Source organism: Chiloscyllium plagiosum, unplaced genomic scaffold (assembly GCF_037043375.1).
Source record: "Chiloscyllium plagiosum isolate Xiang-an unplaced genomic scaffold, Cpla_swu_hap1 HiC_scaffold_11, whole genome shotgun sequence".
NCBI lineage: Eukaryota > Metazoa > Chordata > Chondrichthyes > Orectolobiformes > Hemiscylliidae > Chiloscyllium > Chiloscyllium plagiosum.
In genome coordinates this window covers 31336635-31359853 of record NW_028270149.1, presented here as the reverse complement: position 1 = coordinate 31359853, position 23219 = coordinate 31336635, and the positions used below count along the sequence as shown (strand labels likewise).

At 40.9% G+C, this 23219-nt stretch overlaps 1 protein-coding gene across 1 annotated transcript in view; it reads left to right on the top strand.

The window, feature by feature from the left end:
- The window catches only part of chic1 (cysteine-rich hydrophobic domain 1), a 58690-nt gene extending 35787 nt beyond the window's left edge, over positions 1-22903 (top strand). The window contains exons 4-6 of the mRNA XM_043704906.2: positions 7033-7089; positions 16987-17046; positions 17711-22903. Coding sequence (XP_043560841.1) covers positions 7033-7089; positions 16987-17046; positions 17711-17761 — 168 coding nt within the window. The 3' untranslated portion in view covers positions 17762-22903. The remainder of the gene's footprint in view (positions 1-7032; positions 7090-16986; positions 17047-17710) is intronic.
- The last annotated feature ends 316 nt before the right edge of the window (positions 22904-23219 follow it).

Here is a 23219-nt window from a genome sequence, read left to right as displayed (position 1 = left end):
TATCTCTTGTAACCTTTTCCAACACTTTATCCACAACTGAAGTAAGGCTCACTGGTCTATAATTATCAGGGTTGTCTCTACTCCTCTCCTTGAACAAGGGGACAACATTTGCTATCCTCCAGTCTTCTGGCACTATTCCCGTAGACAATGACACCATAAAGATCAAAGCCAAGGGCTCGGCAATCTCCTCCCTGGCTTCCCAGAGAACCCTGGGATAAATCGCAGCCGGCCCAGGGGATTTATCTATTTTCACGTTTTCCAAAATTACTAACAGCTCCTCCTTGTGAACCTCAACCCCGTCTAGTCTAGTAGCCTGTTTCTTAATATTCTCATCAACATGTCTTTTTCCAGTGTGAATACTGATTAAAAAAAATCCATTTAGCGCTTCTCATTCTCCTCTGACACCATGCACAACTTTCCACTACTATCCTTGATTGGCCCTAACCTTTCTCTAGTTATTCTTTTATTCCTGATATACCTATAGAAAGCTTTAGGGTTTTTCTCGATCCTATCTACGAATAACCTCTCATGTCCTCTCCTGGTTCTTCTTAGCTCGCTCTTCACATCTTTCCTACCAACTTGTAACTTTCTAGTACCCTAACTGAGCCTTCACGTCGCATCCTAATATCAGCTGCCGTCTTCCTCTTGATGAGCAATTCAACATCTTTAGTAAACTATGGCCCTCGATCGACCACTTTCTCCCTGCCTGATAGGTACATACTTATGAAGGACATGCAGTAGCTGTCCATGAATAGCTCTACATTTCAATTGTGCCCATCCCCTACAGTTTCCTTCCCCATCCTATGCATCCTAAATCTTGCCTAATCGCATCATAGTTGCCTTTTCCCCAGCAATAACTCTTGCCCTGCAGCATATACCTATCCCTTTCCATCGCTAAAGTAAACATAATCAAATTGCAGTCACTATCACCAAAGTGCTCACCTATCTCCAAATCTAACACCTGGCCGGGTTCATTACCTAGTACCAAATCCAACGTGGCCTCGCCCTTTGTTGGACTGTGTACATACTGTGTCTGTCTGGAATCCATCCTGCACACATTGGACAAACTGATCCATCTAAAGTACTTGAACTATAGTATTTCCAGTCAATATTTGGAAAGTTTTAAGTCCCCCATAACAACTATCCTGTAACTCTCTTGCTCCTATCCAGAAACATCTTTGCTATCCTTTCCCCTACATCTCTGGAACTATTTGGAGGCCTATAGAAGATTCCCAAAAGAGTGACCTCTCCCTTCCTGTTTCTAACCTCAGCCCATACTACCTCAGTAGATGAGACCTCATCAAACATCCTGTCTGCATTGTAACACTGACGTTGACTAACAATGCTATACCTCCCCCTCTTTTACCACCATCTCTGTTCTTATTGAAACACCTAAATTCTAGAACCTGCAACAACCATTTCTGTCCCTGCTCTATCTATGTCTGTGAAATGGCCACAACATCAAAATCCCAGATACTAACCCATGTTGCAAGATCACCAACCTTATTCCAAATGCTCCTGGCATTGAAGTAGACACACTTCAAACCATCTTCCTGCTTGCCAGTGAACTTGTGCAACCTTGAAACCTTATTTCTGAACTCACTACACTCCTCCTCCTGTACACTGAAACTACAATTTAGGTTACCATCCCACTGCTGAGTTAGTTGAAACCCTCCTGAAGAGCATTAGCAAATCCACCCCCCAACCCCAGAATATTAGTATCCCTCTCGTTCACGTGTCGACCATCCAGTTTGTAGAGGTCGCACCTCTCCCAGAAAGAGCCCCAGGTATCCAAAACCCTCCCTCCTGCATCATCCCTGTAGCCATGTGTTCAACTCCTTTCTCTCCCTATTCCTCACTTCACTAAAATGTGGTACGGGCAGCAAACCAGAGATGATAATTGTTTGTTCTAGCACTAAGGTTCCACCCTAGCTCTCTGAATTTCTGCCTTGCATTCCTACCTATGTCATTAGTGTTTATGTGGACCATGACTTGAGGCTGCTCCTCCTCCCCTGAAGGATCCCAAAATCATGATCCAAGATATCATAAACCCTGGCAGCTGGGAGGAACACATCAACCGTGAGTCTCTCTTGTTCCCACAGAACCTCCTATCTGAACCCCTGACTAATGCTCCCCCCTTCCCTTCTGACAACAGGGACAGATTCTATGCCAGAGACGTGTACCCATGACTTATCCCTGGTAAGTTGTCCCCCCAACAGTATCCAAAATGGTATACTTGTTATTGAGGGGAACAGCACAGTGGTTCCCTGCACTGCCTGCATGTTTCCTTTCTGTTCCCTGACTGTAACCTATCTGCTTTTTTCTTGCACCTGAGGTATGACTGCCTCCCTGTAACTCCTCTCCGTTACCCCTTCCTCCTCCCGAATGATCCGAGGTTCATCCAACTACAGTTCTCTAACGTGGTTTTTGAGGAGCTGGAGTTGGGTGCGCTTCCTGCAGAGGAAGTCAGCAGGCATACTTGTGGTGACCCTTACCTCCCACATTCTGCAGGAGGAACATTCAACTGCCCTAACCACCATTCCCACTATTCTAAATTCCTAAAGAGATAGTAGAAAAATAAAGAATTTTTAAAAAGATAGTTATCAATTTGGTGCGCAGAAACGTTTTTTGGTTAGAGGAGGTGGATGGCTGGGAGACATTACCTAAGTCGTGTTTCTGGTAACGCAACCACCCAAATGTTACTTAACTTACTTAGCAGCCCCATGTCTGCTCTTGCTCAGCGTGTGCTCCACCTTACCTATTCACAAGGTAAGTTTTTAAATCAGTGATTCACCTTCCTGTCAGCCCCCAGTCGACACTCCCGCTCTTCCTGCTGCTGAAACAAAAATGGCATCAGTGAATCACATTAGGATGTTGTCATGAAACTATTAGCTTTGAGTGATAACATGTTCTAGTATTGCACTATTCAAGTAAAATTAGCTCAGTGGAGCTGATGCTGATATGTTAGATTCCTTACAGTGTGGAAACAGGCTCTTCGGCCCAATCAGTCCACACCAACCCACCCAGACCCATTTCACTCTAACCAATGCACCTAACACTATGGGCAGTTTAGCATGGCCAATTCACCTGACCTGCACATCTTTGGACTGTGGGAGGAAACCGGAGCACCCAGAGGAAACCCATGCAGACACAGGGAGAATGTGCAAACTCCATACAGACAGTCACCTGAGGCCAGAATCGAACCTGGGGCCCTGGTGCTGGTGCTGTGATGCAGTAGTGCTAACCACTGAGCCTGATGCTTTTTTCAAACTGATGCCCAAATTTTCACAAATAACCAAATTGGTAGCATAAATACAAGTTTACAAGTTGTGAAGAAAGTTAATGATTTTAATATGAATCATTATGGCATGTTACTTAATTCCATGATCTGTTACGCATTTGTATCCATTTTCTGAATTAAATGATTACACAATCCAGTGACATTGTTTAAAAGGCTTTTTTGGACAACCTGCGGACCCGATAAGCCACTTCAACTTAGCAATTGTCTTTCCAGTGTAATATTAGAAGGTGTAAAATGTAACTAGTTTCATATAGATTGTCGGACTGTACCAATTTGTACCTGAGTTTCTATTTTTGCAATACTGATATTGCCGTTCCTTTTAGCCTTTTTTTTGTATTGTTCCAATTTAGCACTTACCAGTTTAATGAAATTAACATTCTTTGGCTCTGTCCATTTCAATTCAAATTCTTTGACCCTTCTTGTTTGTATAAATGTTTACCTTTCTCAACTTTCCCTTCTTTCTTGCTTTTGAAATCCACCTCTCCATTTTATCTTTTCTTTCATCCTGTTTTTAATCTTGATGACATCAACTGATGACTGAGCTCCTGAATAAACTTTCTTTGCAACCACCAAGCTTTGTTTTTGGGCAATGGTTTCGCTGCCACGTTTAAGTCTGTTATGTGAAGTGATTCAGTGGAACACCAAATGACTAAGAAAAATAAGACATGATTTTTTTATTTATCCATTCATTTGGAAACAATGCCTATTATATTTCTTGTTCAGTAACATTTTATGGCAATTTTAATTGTTAAGGATGCAGGTTTTTTTTTGATTGCAAAAACTTATGTTTTTCACTTTCTTTTGTTTTAAAGAATGGATAACCATTGTAGATTGCTTTACATTATTTGGTTTCATGAGATATCGCAATTCTTTTATAAAAGACGTTAGAAAGGATCTGACTGGCACTAGTGGATCATAGAGAACTTGGCGTTCTGTCACTCTGCTCTGGTATTGTTTCACACCACTTTGTGAAAATAAACAAAATGTGCTGCTACATGGCCACTAAGTACACTCTCCTTCCATCCACTTTTTTGAAATTAGCCCTTCGACATTTAAAGCAGAGTATATATATTCTGCATTAAAGGGTTGAGACCATAAGACGGGATAGAAATTAGGCCATTCAGCTCATTGAGTCTACTCACCATTCAATATTACTGATAAGTTTCTCAACCCCTTTTTCCCAGTAACTCCGGAACTCGTTGATACTCAAGATCCTATTAATTTCGGTCATAAATGTAATCGATGACCTGGCCTCCACAACTACTATGGCAGTGAATTCCATCGATTCACGACTCTGTCTGAAGACGTTTCTCCTTATTTCCATTCTAAAAGGTCTTCCCTTTACTCTAAGGCTATGTCCTCTGGTCCTAGTCTCTGCTACCAATGCTACCAATCTTGCCAACATCTACTCTAGACAGTATTCTGAATGTTTGTCATTCTTCTAAACTCCAATGAGTATAAACCCAGGAGTCCTCAAATGTTCCTCATATGTTAAGAGAAAGATTGATTTGAGAATGTTATTGAGAGAAAATCAGAACATGAAGTAATCAGGTCAGCCATGACCTTATTGAATGGCGATGCAGGCTTGAGCAACCTTCTCCCAATTCATATTTTTGTAGGCTATCTTCAGTGCTATCCAGGGAAGTCTTCTGTGGTCAAGTATGATCAATCTGCAATGAACACTTGGTACTCTTAAATGTCTCCCCAATGAGGTGGAAATAACCTTTTTTTTTTTAAATAAAGTAAAAAGTTCTCTTTAAATTTTTTATTTTTATAATTATTCGTAGATTCAGCTTCAGTGAAATCTTTCCATTCCGTCAAGACTTCTGAAAGTCTTGCATGGACTTCAACACAGAACAGCACAGCAACAGGCCCTAGACCTACCATGTCTGTGACAACCACAACATCATTCTGAACTAATCCCGTATGTCTGCACATGGTCCATAACTCTCCTCTTCCCTGTTCATGTCTGTCTAAATACCTCCTAACCTTTGCAAACGTATCTGCTTCTACCACCTCTCCAGGCATCTTCCACACTGTTTAAATAAAAACTTGCCTCTTGCATATCCTTATAGCTAATAAATTCTAATCTAGGCAACATCCTGGTAAAGCTCTTTTGTTCTCTATCCAAAGCCTCCACATCCTTCCTATAATGTAACTAGAACTGCACACAATATGCCAAATGTGACATAACTAAAGCCTTACACAGCTACAATGTAACTTGTCAACATTTGTACACAATGCCCTGACCAATGAATGCAAGCATGCTGTATGCCTTATTTACCACCTTATCCACTTGTATTTTCACTTTCAGAGAGTTCCGGACTTGTACCCCAAGATCCCCCTATACATCAATGCTTTAAGGGTCATGCTATTTATTGTATACTTTCCTCTTGCATGTGACCTTCTTAAATGCATCACCTTCTGCTTCTTCTGATTAAACTCTGTCATAAAACTGGTTTCTTCTTTCTAAAAGCTGTTCCTTTTCTCAAGGGCACTGTGTCCTTGGTTTTTTTTCAGATGGGTCATGAACTGCTATCCATGCCCATTAGACTGGTTTGGTACAGAGATAAAGGGCTTTAAGAGGCCTTTTTGTTTCCATGCAAATAGATGAGACTTCAGGCCAAAGTAGCCATGTTTTAGAAGTGACCTGTACAATGAAAGGGGGGAGGTCAGCTCTATAGCTGAGCAGTTCAGTTTAGTCCAGAAGTAGTTGGGAGTTTAACAGTGAGCTGTGTGGAAACACACTCTGTCTCTGTTTCTCTGTCTGTCTCACGCGCTCTCTCTGTCTGTCTCGTTTGCGCGCTCTCTCTAACCTAGTAGTCAACCTCGCTAACTTTGGGTAATTTTCACTGTACACTTATCGAAACAAATTGCAAGGTTATGGTCTGGGCTGCCTGCTTAAGAATGTTTTGAATGGTCTGGCGTAATCCATAACAACTCCATCTACCAGGGAGAGGCTGGGGCTTTTTTCCCACTGGAGTTTCGGAGGCTGAGGGGTGACCGTAGACACTTATAAAATCATGAAGAACATAGCCAAGGTCTTTTCCCTGGGGTGGGGGAGTCCAGGGCCCAGATGTCATAGGTTTAAGATTAGAGGGGAGAGATTTAAAAGGAACCTGAGGGATAATTCATTCATGCAAATGGTGGTGCATGTGTGGAATAAGACACCAGAGGAAATTGTGGAATTGGGTACAGTTGCACCATTTAAAAGGCCTCTGGATGGGTATATGATAAGGAAGAGTTTAGAGAGAAATGGGCCAAATGCTGGAAAATGGGCCTAGATCTGTTTAGATATCTAGTGGGCATGAATGAATTAGACTGAAGGATCTGTTTCCATTCTGTATAACTGACTAGTGGTGGTAATGTTCAAATCTTTGTACCTAGCTGGACTTTCCTGAAATCTCTGTGTGGATATGGGAGGTGATAACCCTTGTACCCTACAACTAGGTATCAGTTTTAAATTTTTAAAAACTACATTCTGAAATTTTTTGCTAATTTGTTAGGTCTTTGATTTTTTTTCATGTACACTGCTCCCTGCCTTCAGAACTTGCAGATTTTAGGCAAGTACGGTCGGGAAGTTTGTAATGGGCTATCTCTTTGTATTGTAGTCAAAAGTCCACAATGCAAGGTAATAAAATGCTTCCAAAGCCTAAATCTTTTCCATTTCATTGTGGAAATGCTTTGCATTTTAATTATAATTCCAAGTGAGAATCTTTATTGCTTTTCAGACTAGAAGATCAATACAAAAGCTGTTAGAATGGGAGAACAACAGATTGTACCACAAGGTGAGGAAATTAAAGAACTCTTTCCACAAATGAAAAGTCCATAAATACTGTAGTTTGTTGTTTTGAATTGGCTAAACCTTTTGCTGCCAGAATCTGAATTTTGTTGAGAATCTTCCTGAGTAAATGGTTTAAACCAGTAACTCCACTTGATGGCGCTATATTTTACGAACCTGGAACAGTACAGCACAGGAATGGGCTTTTGACCCATAGCGTTGTGCCGAACATGACACCAAATTAAACTAATCCCTTCTTCTTGCTCTTGGTCCAAATCCCTCCATTCCTTGCATATTCATGTGCTTATCTAAAAGTCCCTTAATTGCCCCTATTGTATTTCCACCACTACCACCACCATGGTAGCGTGTTCCAGACTCCTATTCTACGTTTTGAAAAACATACTTGCCCCTCACATCTCCTTTTGAACTTTCCCCCTCGGTTTAAATGCGTTCCTCTAGTATTAGACATCTCCACTCTGGGGTGAAAGACTCTGACCTTCAATCCTATCTGTGCATCTCATAATTTTATAGACTTGTATCAAGTCTCCCCTCGGTCTCTGCCACTCCAGAGAAAACATTCTGAATTTTTCTAGCCTCTTTTGCTGATACCTGTATATTGTTCACATCTTGACTTGCAAGAATCACAGAACGGTTACAGCACAAGTGGCTGTTTCGACCATTATGTCCATGCTACGGACCATGTCCATGTTACGGCAAGTTTCACTCTTCTGACACTTTCTCCATTGCTCAATTCTACTGTAATGAATTTCAGAATGATCATTTTGCTTTAAATGAGAATAGTCATCTTGTTTGTCTAACCTGATTTACAAATCAATAACTTCATTTAAGCATCCTGGTATTGTGGTGGGCTTATTTGAAGAAAAGCTGTTTACAATATATCTTAATGACTTTGAGAAAGGAAGTGAATGTGATGTTGTCAAATTTGCAGAGGACAAAAGGTAGGTGGAAAGATAGAATAAGAGAGGTATGCAGACAGTTTACAGAGAAATATTAACAGGGAATGTAAATTGGCAAGAAGTTGGCATATAAAGTGGGAAAATGTGTTGTTAGTTTTTGGCAGGGTGAACAAAGGACAGCACTACTTGAAAAAATCTGCCAAAAGCTGCAACACAAAGGGACTTGTGGATATTTCTGCACAAAACACAAATCTAGTGGAATATTTGCCCTTATTTTAGGGGGTTGGAGTAAGAGAGTCTTATTGCAACTATACAAGGTGCTGGTGAGAACACAACTGGAGTATTGAGCAGGTCTTCTTATTTAAGGGAGTTTTTTTTTCTTGGAGGCAGTCCAAAATAGGTTCACTAGAATGATCCTCAGTGTAAAAGGATCGTTTTGAGTTGAGGCTAAACAGTTTGAGACCCTACTCAGTGGAGTTTAAAGAAACGAGAGGTGATCTCATTGAAATATATAGGATCCTTAAGGAGTTTGACAGGGTAAATGCTGAGATGATGTTTCTCCTCATGGGAGAGTCCAGGCCCAGAGGATGGATTCTCAGAATTAAGGAGCACCAATTTGAGACTGAAGTGACTAATTTCTCCTGACGGTTGTCTTTGGAACTCCTTGCCATAGACAGCTGGGTGGGCAGACTCTTCTGTATATTTAAGGCTGAGATAGATTCTTAATCAGTAGGGGAAAGGGCAAAAGAGTGCACATGTGGAGTGTCACATCAGCCGTCATCCTATTGAGTGATGGAGCAGGCTCAAGTGGCCGAACTACCTTCTCCTCTTCCTATTTCTTATGCTCTAAAGTGAAAAGCAAACAACTTCAGGACAGATGCCAACATAGTCCTAAAGATATACAGCACAGAAACAGACCTTCAGTCCAACACATCCATGCCAACCAGATATTCCAACCCAATCTAGTCCCACATGCCAGCATCTGGCCCATATCCTTCCCAACCCTTCCTATTCATATACCCATCCAAATGCCTTTTAAATGTTGCAATTGTACTAGCCTCCAACATTTCCTCTGGCAGCTTATTTCATACACTTACCATCCTCTGCGTGAAAAAGTTGCCCCTTAGATTTTTAAAAAATATATATCTTTCCCCTCTCATCCTAAACCTCTGCCCTCTAGTTCTGGACTCTTTCCCCCCCCCCCCCCCCCCCCAGGGAAAGGACTTTGTCTATTTATCCTTTCCATGCCCCTCATGATTTTGTAAACATCTATAAGGTCATCCTTCAGCCACTGCGCTCCAGGGAAAACAGACCCAGCCTGTTTAGCCTCTCCCTATAGCTCAAAACCTCCAATCTTGACAACAGCCTGGTAAATCTTTTCTGAACCCTCTCAATTTTCACAACATCTTTCCGATAGGAAGGAAATCAGAATTACACGCAATATTCCAGAAGTGGCCGAACCAATGTCCTGTACAGCCGCAACATGACCTCCCAACTCCTGTATTCAGTAAAGGAAAGCATACCAAACACCACCTTCACTATCCTATCTACCTGTGACTCCACTTTCAAGGAGCTATGAACATGCAGTCCAAGGTCTCTTTAGAACATAGAACAGTACAGCACAGAACGGGCCCTTCAGCCCACGATGTTGTGCCGACCATTGATCCTCATGTATGCACCCTCAAATTTCTGTGACCATATGCATATCCAGCAGTCTCTTAAATGTCCCCAATGACCTTGCTTCCACAACTGCTGCTGGCAACGCATTCCATGCTCTCTCAACTCTCTGTGTAAAGAACCCGCCTCTGACATCCCCTCTATACTTTCCTCCAACCAGCTTAAAACTATGACCCCTCGTGTTAGCCATTTCTGCCCTGGGAAATAGTCTCTGTCTATTGACTCTATCTATGCCTCTCATTATCTTGTATACTTCAATTAGGTCCGCTCTCCTCCTTTTCTCCAATGAAAAAAGTCAGCGCTCAGTCAACTTCTCTTCATAAGATAAGCCCTCAAGTCCAGGCAGCATCCTGGTAAACCTCCTCTGAACCTTCTCCAAAGCATCCACATCTTTCCTATAATAGGGCGACCAGAACGGGACGCTGTATTCCAAGTGCGGTCTAACCAAAGTTTTATAGAGCTGCAACAAGATCTCACGACTCTTAAACTCAATCCCCCTGTTGATGAAAGCCAAAACACCATATGCTTTCTTAACAAGCCTGTCCACTTGGGTGGCCATTTTAAGAGATCTATGTACCTGCACACAAAGATCCTTCTGTTCCTCCACACTATCAAGAATCCTATCCTTAATCCTGTACTCAGCTTTCAAATTCGACCTTCCAAAATGCATCACCTCACATTTATCCAGGTTGAACTCCATCTGACACCCCTCAGCCCATCTCTGCATCCTGTCAATGTCCCGCTGCAGCCTACAACAGCCCTCTATACTGTTAACGACACCTCCAACCTTTGTGTCATCTGCAAACTTGCTGACCCATCCTTCAATCCCCTCATCCAAGTCATTAATAAAAATTACAAACAGTAGTGGCCCAAGGACAGAGTCCTGTGGAACACTACTCACCACTGACTTCCAGGCAGAATATTTTCCTTCTACTACCACTTGCTGTCTTCTGTTGGCCAGCCAATTCTGTATCCAGACAGCTAAGTTCCCCTGTATCCCATTCCTCCTGACCTTCTGAACGAGCCTATCATGGGGAACCTTATCAAATACCTTGCTGAAGTCCATATACACCACATCCACAGCTCGACCCTCATCAACGTTTCTAGTCACATCCTCAAAGAACTCTAAAGTTTGTGAGGCATGACCTGTCCCTCACAAAGCCATGTTGACTGCATTTAATCAAGCCATGCTCTTCCAGATGGTCATAAATCCTATCCCTCAGAATCCTTTCTAACACCGTCCAGACGACAGACGTGAGACTTACTGGTCTGTAATTGCCGAGGATTTCCCTATTTCCTTTCTTGAAGAGAGGAATTACATTTACCTCTCTCTAGTCCTCCGGTACGACTCCAGTGGAGAGCGAAGATGCAAAGATCTTCGCAAGTGGCGAAGCAATTGCATTTCTCGTTTGCCAAAGCAGCCGAGGACAAATCTGGTCCGGGCCTGACGACTTCTCATCTTAATGTTTGACAAAATTTTCAGCACATCAGCTTCCTCTATCTCTATCCGTTGCAGCATGCACACCTGCTCTTCAAAGGTTTCATTCACTACAAGGTTTTTTTCTTTCCTAAAGACAGAAGCAAAAAAACTCCTTTAGGGCTTCCCCTACCTCCTCAGACTGCACACACAAGTTCCCTATGCTATCCCTGATCGACCCTACTCTTTCTTTGACCATTCTCTTGTTCCTCACATAAGTGTAAAATGCGTTTGTGTTCTCCCTAATCCGTTCTGCCAAGCCTTTCTCTTGCCCCCTCCTGGCTCTCCTCAGACCATTTTTGAGCTCCTTCCTCGCCTGCCTGTAATCCTTTATAGCTGAGCTTGACCCTAGCTTCCTCCACCTTATGTAAGCTACCTTCTTCCTTTTGACGAGAAGCTCCACTGCTCTCGTCATCCAAGGTTCCTTTATCTTACCCCTTCTTGCCTGTCTCAGAGGGACATATTTATTCATCACTTGCAACAACTGTTCCTTAAACAGTCTCCACATGTCTATAGTGCCTTTACCATGGAACAATTGCTCTCAGTCCATGCTTCCTAACTCGTGTCTAATCGCATCATAGTTTCCTCTTCCCCAATTAAATATCCTCCCATTTTGCCTAATCCCCTCCTTCTCCATAGCTATGTAGAATGTGAGGCAGTTGTGGTCACTGTCACCAAAATGCTCTCCCACCACAAGATCTGATACCTGCCCCGGCTCATTTCCGAGCATCAAGTCTCAAATGGCCTCTCCCCTCATCGGCCTGTCAATGTACTGAGTTAGGAAACCCTCCGGAGCACCCCTTACAAAAACAGCTCCATTCAAATCTTCTGCTCGAAGGAGGTTCCAATCAATATTGGGAAAGTTAAAGTCACCCATTACAACAACCCTACTACGTCCACACTTTTCCAAAATCTGCCGACCTATGCTTTCATCAATCTCCCTGCTGCTATTGGGGGGCCTGTAGTAAACCCCTAATGAGGTGACTGCTCCCTTGCTGTTCCTAATTTCCACGTTACTGACTCGGTAGGCAGATCTTCCTCGACAATGGAAGCTTCTGTAGCTGTGATACCCTCTCTGATTAGTAGTGCTACACTTCCTCCTCTTTTTTTCCCCTCCCTATTCTTTTTAAATGCTCTAAACCCTGGAACATCCAGCAACCATTCCTGCCCCTGAGAAACCCATGTCTCTGTTATGGCCACAACATCATAGCAACAGGTATTGATCCATGCTCTAAGTTAATCACTTTTATTCCTGATACTCCTTGCATTAAAGCAAACACACTTTACCTGATCCCTTGGTTCCTTCCCACTAGCTGGTCTACCTCTTGCTATTGCCTCATCTGCATCAACTCTCACCTCCGGTATACAGCTCAGGTTCCCACCCCCCTGCCATACTAGTTTAAACCCTCTCGAGCTACTCGAGCAAACCTTCCACTCAGGACATTGGTCCCCTTCCAGTTCCGATGCAACCCGTCCTTCTTGTACAGGTCCCACCTTCCCCAGAAGGCATCCCAATTATCTACACATCTGAAGCCCTCCCTCCTACACCAGCTGCGCAGCCACATGTTAAGCTGCGCTCGCTCCCTGTTCCTCGCCTCACTATCTCGTGGCACCGGTAGTAAACTAGAGAACACTACTCTGTTCGTCCTGCTTTGCAGCTTCCATCTTAACTCCATAAAATCACTTTTTATATCCTCAATCCTTTTCCTGGCTATATCACGAGTGCCAATATGTAACACGATTTCTGGCTGTTCGCCCTCCCCTTTTAGAACCTTATACACCCGATCGGAGACATCCCGGACCCTGGCACTAAGGAGGCAACATACCTTCCGGGAATCCCGATCCTGACCACAAAATCTCCTGTCGATTCCCCTAACTATCGAGTCCCCTACCACAAGTACTTTTCTATTCTGCCCTCTTCCCTTCTTTGCCAGTGTCAGGCTCAGTGCCAGAGAGCTGACTACCATGGTTTTCCTCTGGTAGGTCATCACCCTCCGCCCCCAGTAGTATCCAAAACTGTATACTTATTGCTGAGGGGAATGCCACAGGGGATCTCTGCACTGTCTGTCCCCTTTCCTTCCCCTAACTGTAACCCATCTATCCATGGCCTGAGCCTGAGGAGTGACCAACTCCCGGTAACTCACCGCAATTACCCCCTCAGCCTCCCGAATGATCCGTAGTTCATCCAGCTCCAGCTCCATTTCCCTAACACGGTTTTCAAGGAGCTGGAGTTGAGTGCACTTCCCGCAGATGTAGCCAGCGGAGACGTGTGCCATGTCTCCCACCTGCCACATTCTGCAAGCAACTGCCCTAGCATCCATACCCCACTTAGCTGAACACCCACTTAGTACTGACGTAGAAAGCTTAGTTCAAGTTGCTATAAAATTAATAACAAATTTATATTCAATAGAGGAAGTTTAGAATGAACCTTACCTTATTAACTAGGTTAGAGGAGGAGGGCGGGTGGGAGACACTACAGTTGTAGAGTCTCTGGTTTAGCCGTCTTGCTGATATATATGGTCACTGCTTTCCTTCCCGGCTGCCCCTCTGATCCTCCTCACTTCCTCCGCTGCTCCCTCTCCTTCTGTGAAAGAGAAAACACTGCTGCCCGCTACCAGTAAGTAATTTTTAAAAAAACTGCCTTACCTTGGCTGCAGTCTTCCGGGTTCGTCTTACCTCCACTGCTGCTCGCACTCTTTGTTCAGCAGCACTCCCTAGGATCTTACCATTAAGCGTATAAGTCCTGCTAAGGTTTGCTTTCCCAAAATGAAGCACCTCACGTTTATCTGAATTAATCTCTATCTGCCCCTTCTTACCCTATTGGCCCATCTGATCAAGATCCTGTTGTAATCTGCGGTAACCTTCGCTGTCCGCTACATCTGCAATTTTGGTGTCAACTGCAAACTTACTAACTATACCTCTTAAGCTCACATCCAAATCATTTTATCTAAATGATGAAAAGTAGTGGACCCAGCACTGATCCTTGTGGCACTCCACTGGCCACAGGCCTCCCGTCTGAAAAACCGACTTCCACCACCACCCAAACATAGCGAAGCTTATTCATTTTAAGCTATTAAATCTGTGGTCAGCTCCCCCCAAAACATGTTTGAATCTACCTAGTCCATTTTTCACCACTGCCACTGAATTGTAATGGCCCTAGCTGGTCACAAATGACATTCTTTGTGACCAAGATCATGTTTGCTGTTCCTGTTTCACTGTTCTGAAGTAATAAACAATAAAATAAGAATGGAATTATGCATTGGGCTACTTCTACATGGTTCCGTTCCATTCCATGCGACCTTTGATCTTCATATTCGACTACCTTCAGCCGCTTTGCTGGACATCCATTGCTTGAACTCTGTAAACATTAAATTTTCCAAAATGAATTGTTGCTATCCTGCACTGTTGCAATCATTCATTAACTTTTCCCAGTAGTACTGTTTTAACTCCCTGCCCTCATTTTAAAATCTAGAAGTATGGTGCAGGAAAAGCACAGCCAGTCAGGCAGCATCCGAGGAGCAGGAGAGCTGACGTTTTGATCGTAAGCTCTTCATCAGGAATGTGGGGGGCGGGAGCCCAAAGGGATTGAGAGATAAATGGGAGTGGGATGGGACTGGCGGGAAGGTAGCTGGGAATGTGATAGGTAGATGAAGATGGGGGGTGATGGTGATAGGGTGGGGCAGACAAGTGGGCAGGAAGATGGACAGGTGGCACAGTTCGAGAAGGTGGTGCTGAGTTGGAGGGTTGGATCTGGGATAAGGTCGGGGGAGTGGAGATAAGAAAACTGGTTAAATCAACATCGGTCCCGTGTAGTTGGAGGGTGCCAAGGTGGAAGGTCGGGTGGCTAGAATTTGGCAGTGGAGGAGGCCCCAGACTTGCCCTTGGCAAAGTAGGAGGGGGAGTTGAAGTGTTCGGCTACAGGGCGGGGGTTGTTTAATGCATGTGTCCCAGAGATGTTCCCTGAAATGTTCTGCAAGTTGGGGAGACAGGATGCCAACTCGCGGGATGTTTCAGGGAACATCTCTGGGTCACACGCATTAAACAACCCTACCGCCCCGTGGCCAAGCTCTTCAATTCCCCCTCTCACTCTGCCAAGGACATGCAAGTCCTGGGCCACATCCACCGCCAAATTCTAGCCACCTGACTCGTGGAGGAACAGACATCATCTTCTGTCTTGGGACCCTCCAACCACACTGGATCGACGTTGATTTCACCAGTTCCTCACCTCCACTCTCCTGACCTTATCCCAGATCCAACCCTCCAACTCCATACTACCCTCTTGAACTATCCTACCTGGTCACCTTCTTCTTTCCCACCTGTCCTATCTTCCTTCCCAACTATCTACTCCACCTTACACTCCAGTCTATCACCATCACCCCCACCTGTTGCATTCCCAAGTATCTTTTCCCCAGCCGCCTCCCATTTATCTCTCAGCCCCCTTGGGCCCCACCTACATTCCTAATGAAGAGCCTATGCTCGAAACGTCTATTCTCCTGCTCCTCTGATGTTGGCTGACTAGCTGTGCTTTTCCAGCATCACACACCTTTTCACTCTGATCTCCAGCATCTTCACTGCAGTCTTCACTTTCCCCTCATTTCAGAATATATCATTGTCTTAGACTTCCTACTTTGCAACCTCCTTTTGAGCCATACATCCTTTTCTTTTTATTGAACCTTTTTTCATCCTCTCATTGAACCTTGTAATGCGTTTGGCAGAAACCGAACCTTAATCCTCTACATCTGTGTCCTCCTTTACAAATCTTACAAAGAGCCACCTTTCTGACACAGCATTAAGTCATTTCTTTGATCTCTTTCATATAGGCTGTAATTTTTATTAATAGGCTAGGAGACAGGAGTGCAGGAAAATGTATCCAAATGGTATCAGAAAGGGTTCCTATCTTTTTCCCACCAGCAGGAAAAGCAGTAACTCAGCCACTACTGACTTGGAGATAGACAACCAATATAAATAGTTGAGAGTCCAGCTGATGGCTATTTACCTAATGCAGACTCGGCCTCTACATGGCTTTTTGTGTGTGGGTAAGGTGGAAAAGTAATGCAGGTGACATGATTTCCAGAGACTGCAGAACTTAGAGGGGTGATTCTTTGGTAATGACCTTCTGAGAGGTCCCAAAGCCACCTCCGAAGAGGTTGCCCCACTAATCACTCCCTGTATCTTGACTGCCTGGCCCTGGCACAAATGAAATTGTGTTTTTCTCCCTCAACAATACCTTAATGTAGTGACATTCTCTCTTTCCTCAACCTTCAAAGCAGCCACTTACCCTGGTTGTTACAATGAGTCTGAGGAGTTACCAGGCCTCTAGGGTGGAAGCTGTGAAGTGAGCCAACAGTTTCTTTGACCACTGGCCTCAATGTGATTCTTGGGCCCCAATACTGGGTATTGCCTTGTGCCAGCAAAAGTTCATTTTGTCTCTGCATCTCTATAAAGCATCTTAAGATATTTCCACTGTTGGAGTTGCTACATTGGTGAAAAATGTGCTTCACCTGAATACTTTGTCAAATGTGCAGAGAAGGCATGGCATTGTTCGCTGAGAGCAAGACCAGTTAAGTTTCCTCCCTGCTTTTAGCAAAGAAGAATGAATAGGGAAGCTGAAAGTTGGACTTCTGAGTACTGACCATCTTTGTATTGAAAGGCAGCTGCTTTAGTAAATGAGACCTTATTGGAGTTTTACTTTTTCACATATAGAAGTAATCAATTTACCCCAAAAATGAAATCTTCTGCTGCATAATATTGCACTTGCACTAAAGCTTATAAGGGTCAATTCCAAATGTCTTTAACTAAATGTGATTTTTGTTTTTTTTTGTTTTGGGATTAGCTTGGTTTGCACTGGAAGTTAAGTAAAAGGAAATGTGAGTCCAGTAACATGATGGAATATGTAAGTTCATTTTCACTTAGTTAATCTTGTTACAATTTTTTTGGTTTTGCCAATATCTCCAATCTTCCTCTGAAAATATTGTTAGACCATACTTCATGGCCATAGCCAGTAACCAATCTTTGTTGATTCTAATCAGTGAGTATCAGCAGAATGTTTGCAGGCATTGTGTGATTTTACTCATGCTTAACATCCATATGAACATTCTCTAACAGAACTTGTTAGGTACTGAGTAAGAGTGAAAAATTGCCTAATTATGGTGAGCTGGAAGATAAAATAATTACTTGTCTGATTGAAATTAAGAACCAGCAGCAGATCTGACATTAATATTAGGAAAGGAAGTGAAAATCAATAGGCTGGTCACCTGAATTGTCCTGATTCTTTGTGACTGACTTGAAACCAGCCACGTAAGAGGTCTGAGACTGGTTTCCCACCAGCGTTCTTGGTTTGACGTAGCAAAACGTGCAGCACCTGAAGCTTTTTTTTTCTACTGTTTATTAGTTATTCTGGTATTTATATAATGTTACCTCCTTAACTTGTACTAATTGACCTTATTTGTATTCCACAAGTATTTTGTTTGGTTTTCCTACAAGTTTTAGATCATATTCTGTAGACAATGAAATGTGAAATATTATTGAACGAACAAATATTTTCTTGTTCTTTACAGGTAATACTAATAGAATTCTTACCAAAATTTCCTATATTCCGACCGGACTGAGAAAAGCTTCAGTCGTCGAAGTAACAGCATATCATTCCCGCCCTTAGTGCCTTGTAGATATATGAACAGATGACTGCCAATACAGCTGTTTTAACAATAATCTACCGTGGTGATTGTAGATACCTTTCTAACCTACTTTCCTTCTTTCACGAAGCACATTTTGCACATGTATTATTTTCCCTTTCTCTAAAATGTTGCACTCAATCTGTTACGGCATTCACTTGTTGAATGTGGAGATGTTCACTTTGGGGGGAAAAAAACTCAAATCTTGTACGTAGTGCTTCAGTCCATATTGTACAGTGGCTATATTAATGTTTACAGAATGTAATGTTGCTCCTTTTACTTCACCCCAACAATCTAAAAATATGGAAGGACATTTTAGTTAATTATGAATTTTTGTGCAGATTTTAGTCTGTATGCTATATTCATAATGGGATTAGCAATGCAACTGGATGAAGAAGTGCCTTTATTATAGTAAGACATAATTTGCATTGAAGTAATGTACACTGCATGTGAAAAACCGCTAAGGAAGTGGATTAGATAAAACTGTTATTTCTGTGTTAGAACTTAAGTATTCTCATAATTATTGGCATCTACAGGTAACTAAATTGTTATTACAGCAAAAGTTTTGAATATTATTTTCATTTGGATGAAGGATGAAATGGATAGAAGATTCACTGTATGGTGCTTGTTAACATGTTTCTCTCCACCCCATAATCATCTTTTAACCTCTGCTTTTGCCTGAGTAGTTTTGCTGAAACTGAAAGCCATTTCACGTTTGAGAATCACTTTTAGTGGTAACACCTCTCTTTTTCATCACATTGCTAAATAAGGATTTTATATATTGTGAAGTTTTTATTATGAAAGAAGGATCCATTATTAATATTTATGTCAACAATAGTTTTTAATTTCTCTTCCTTCAAAGCATACTCCTGGAGTCATTGTTGCCATTCTATGCAGATTTAGGGGACAGAATTAGTAAACATGCCAATTAATTGTTGCTAAACTTATCAGGAATATTAATTTTGCTAAATTTTATTTTTTAATTAAGCACAGTTTTTAGTAAGTGGTATTAGACACTTTGCAAACCTTTTGAGGAGCCAAAATTCCTTAGTGTCTCATTGAATTTGCTTTGTAGACTTTCAGTAACGCCTTTTTGCTTCAAGGATATATTAACTAGTATCATACTTTTTGCAACTTGAGGCAGAACGTTATGACTCTTTTTTTAGTACATGTACCTGCTACACTTCCTCTGTGTTCTGTAACAATGTTTCTTAGTTGACCGTATAGATACAGAGAGGGTGCCTCATTTAAAGTGTTAGAGCCTTTGTTGCACTGAAGCTCATCTCTCCAGTAGCCAAAATCTCATCACAAAATCCAGCTACAGTTTTAATGATGATTTAGTTCATTTGCCTCCGCTGCTCTTCATGCAAACCATTGCAAAACTTAAAGATCATTCTTTTGAATTTTACATTTGTCCTTTTTAATCTTTCCTCTGGCTTACATTGATATACATTAACATTATACTTAAGGTAGTTTGTTGAGTTGCAGCTCCTGTTTGGTTTCTGTGTCCAGTCCCCATTCCTAACTCATACTTCAAATTAACACACTTTTTATTGTCAAAACTTATATTTGTCTGTTTGCAATTTTAAAACAAAAATCAATCTGGAGTATAAATTTAGCACATGAATTTTAGCCACTTATTGTTAAATTAAGTAAATTTGATCTATAGATCTGGCGAAGTGCCAAATTAGTTGTGGTTTACCTGTGGAAATAATTGTTTGCCAGTTAATCAGAAAAGACAGATCTTAGGATAATTTTCTCTTCAATTCACCTTGATTTTTATTCTGCAGATTATCACTGCCCAACCAATTTGCATATTATTTTACAGTAACTTCTAATATGAAGGGAAATTTGGTTCGCAAGAGCCAAAATCATGGTCATGACCATAGAGTTACATTTTGCTCACTTTTTGCAACCATCTGCAATGCACATTCTCTCTCTCTCTCTCTCTCTCTCTCTCTCTCTCTCTCTCTCTCTCTCTCTCTCTCATTTTAATTTTGGTAAGTCATTTATCTAACTCTAAATGGGTTCTTTAAAGACGATCTTATTGCAACAATGTTGCTAAAATGATAGTAAGAAAGGGATATGTACTGGATTGCTCTGAGCTAAAATAAATTACATAGGATTTCCACAAATCTCATATCAAACATTGTATGTTTAGCATGTTAGATATTAGTATTGGCCTGAATTCTTGTACTGTAATGCAGTTCATGTTGCCTATTTTAGTATAATTATGCTCTTTGCAAGAATTTTACTTCGTAATTTAATAGAAAATGTTACAAGATTAGTAATTTGAAAGGTTCATGAGATGGCTATGTGCACCCTTGTGTTCCTACATTTTTTTTAAATAATCTATACAGTTGCTGGTACAGGTCCTAAGATGAAGGAGAATGTTCCATCTCCAATATTTTTGAATGTTTCAGTTTTTAAAATTTAATTGCAGTTTGTTTTGTTCACTTGGAAATGCCACAAATTGATCTTGTTAACCGCAGAAAACAAAGTTTCAAAAACAGGTTATGCTATTAGAAGCACTTTCTACAAATCTGCTTGTTGCTTGCGGATGAAGCAGTTTAAAAATTGGTCCAACAATCAGTACTACAATATGGTTGCATAGTGGACTATATACAACTTAAATTGCATCAGAACTTAAAGCATTATTTCCTGACAACACTTTGTGAAGAATGTAGAATAAACATTTCACTACATGTAACTTTTTTTAAACTAATTTTAATTATTTAGTAAGTTATTCAACAGCTTAAAAGATTCTTTGTGAAGTAGAGCTTGTTTTCAGTCAATACTCAAATGATGTTAGCAGAAGAAAGTAAATTAATTCAAACATTTTTATTTAAATAAAGGAAAATTTGCAAAGGTTTACCATTGTTACATAATTGGTTACGTTATTAAATATGGACTGGGGAAAGAAGAAAATCTATCCTAATTGTTCAAACAGAAATTGAATTTCATTATTGTCACACCTAAGCTTTGCAATGTATTCCAATAACATCATTCAAACCACATGCTAAAAGTGTTGTGCTGTAGACCAACGGAAAGCACATGGATAGATATCAGTGTTTAATTAAACCTTACAAAACTATTGGCTTGATCAGCAAAACGCTGTTCTTCATTTGAATTGTACGTGGCGTTAGAAATTCTTACCCGGTCAGTAATTCAAACAATCATGTTGCCATTGTTTGAATCTTTATCACTTAAAATATCTAATTCCCTTTCTTCTCTTCTCCATCCCTCCTATTGTCATAATTAAACTTACTATTGTCTGTTTTGTGTATTTATAGAGTGTACTACTTTTCATTCTACTGGGTCATTTATGAAAATGCATAAATTAAAAAAAGTTTAAAAATAGTGTGCTGTTTTGACTTTGTCTCCCAACTCTATCTTAAATTGTCACTTAAAATCATTCACGATTCATTATCTTGTTACAACAGTAAAAATCCGCAATTGTAATTGTGTGGCAAAGTTTGTAATTCAGGTGGTGATGTTGAATGAATTCCTGATTCATGTTACCTGATGAGCCTCAAAACACATTTTATCTTTTGACAAATATACTGATTGGTCACTACATGTTAAATGAATGCAAGAGTAGAAAGAAGATTACAAAAATACTATTTGGTCATTATCACGTGATGACTGGTGTGCCTAATTCAGTGTCAAGTGTGGTGCTGGAAAAACGCAGCCAGTCTGGCAGCATCCAACGTGCAGGAGAATCGACGTTTTGAGCATAAGTTCTTCATTAGGAATGAGGATTATTCCTGACGAAGATCTTATGCTCGATGTCAATTCTCCTGCTCCTCGGATGCTGCCTGACCAGCTATGCTTTTCCAGCACCGCTCTCTCCACTCTGATCTTCAGCATCTGCATTCCCTGTAGCATTCCTTGCAAAACAGCAGCAAATGCACTTTAGCCAAAGTACATTTTGTTTTTGCAATTGAGATGTGCTGTGGTCAGAAAAGGCACAATGTAAATGCTGCAAGTCAGGCAACATAATTGGGTGGACTTGTCCTGACTATACCCAAAATGTTGACTTCTCCACTTCCAGTCTTCTGTTTGTCTAGTTTGGAGTCCAGCATTTGCAGTTGTTTTGTCTCTAACCTATGCAAATGCTGGCTCTTTTTTCAAATTTAAGAACAGGATTATACCACCTTTTTAGTTTTTTTTCCCCCGGAGTTCTTGCTTTTTTTCGAGATACTGAACCTTAAGTATATTTTGGTATTGATATTGTAATTGCGATAAGCTTTCTCAAGACATCAACGTTTATCAATTTTTTTTAATATTTTCATTTTACCCACTACTATAGAATTAGTGTATTAAATACTGTAAGCAGCTTTCTTTAATCATTACCTGGACTGGGAAAAAAATTATCTTTGACTCACTACCTAGATGCATTAAAGTGGAGCATTGCACTGTTGTTCACTCCTGTATTCAGTAAAACTTTTCCTCTTTCATCTGTTTCTTTACTTCATTGTTCACAAAGTGAAAATACTGTATGCTGATTATCACACATGCATTTTTCATTTATAAAGTTGATCTGAACCGTGGAAATTTTTTAAACTATCTCTTGAAACTGCGCAAATGTATTTTAGAATGCAATGTTTTATTTTGCAGGTGGTATCAAATGATCTAAAGCAGTTATCAATAAGCCTTAAAATTTTAAGGTCCTAACAAACTACTTTGTCTCCAGAAATCCCTTTCCAACTATGCAACAATTATTTTTGTAGTTTTTGAACAAAATCATGTGCAATATTGTAAAGAGTTTTAGGTGTGAGTCACTCCTAATTGGAATTAGATTGAATAGAATCTGGGACAGTCTCCAGCATTAGCAAGAGGAAATCATCAAATAATTGAAGTATCTATACCAACATACTATTATCTAATGGCTGCTCGTGTACTGATTTATTTCATCTCATGCTGAATACATTTTTATTCACAAATTCAATTGGTATTAAGAATTAGAATGATGTTTGTTCAGTTCATGATGTATTAGTTAATGTGAAGGATACTCTTTCTTTGTACCCTTTTTAATGCTCTTTGCCTTTGTTCTGATTTCAGATAAATTAATCCATTAAGTGATTGAGTTTAATTTGCCATTTTGTTAGTCACACAATTTTTTTAAATTCAGTTTTCCTCTTGGAATGTTATGACTGTCTTGGCTTCAGTAATGAATGATTAACTTAGATAATGAAATCCATTTTCATTACTTTTGGGGAAAATGGACATTGGTACTGGAAAGACAGAAACACATTTGTTATTCCACAAAAATCATTTTCTCTCATACTCATGCAGCAGGTTTAGTGAATTCTAATAAAACACACAACTGTGGGTGCTGGAGATCTGAACCAAAAACAAAGTGCTGGAGAAGTTCAGCAGGTCTGACAGCACC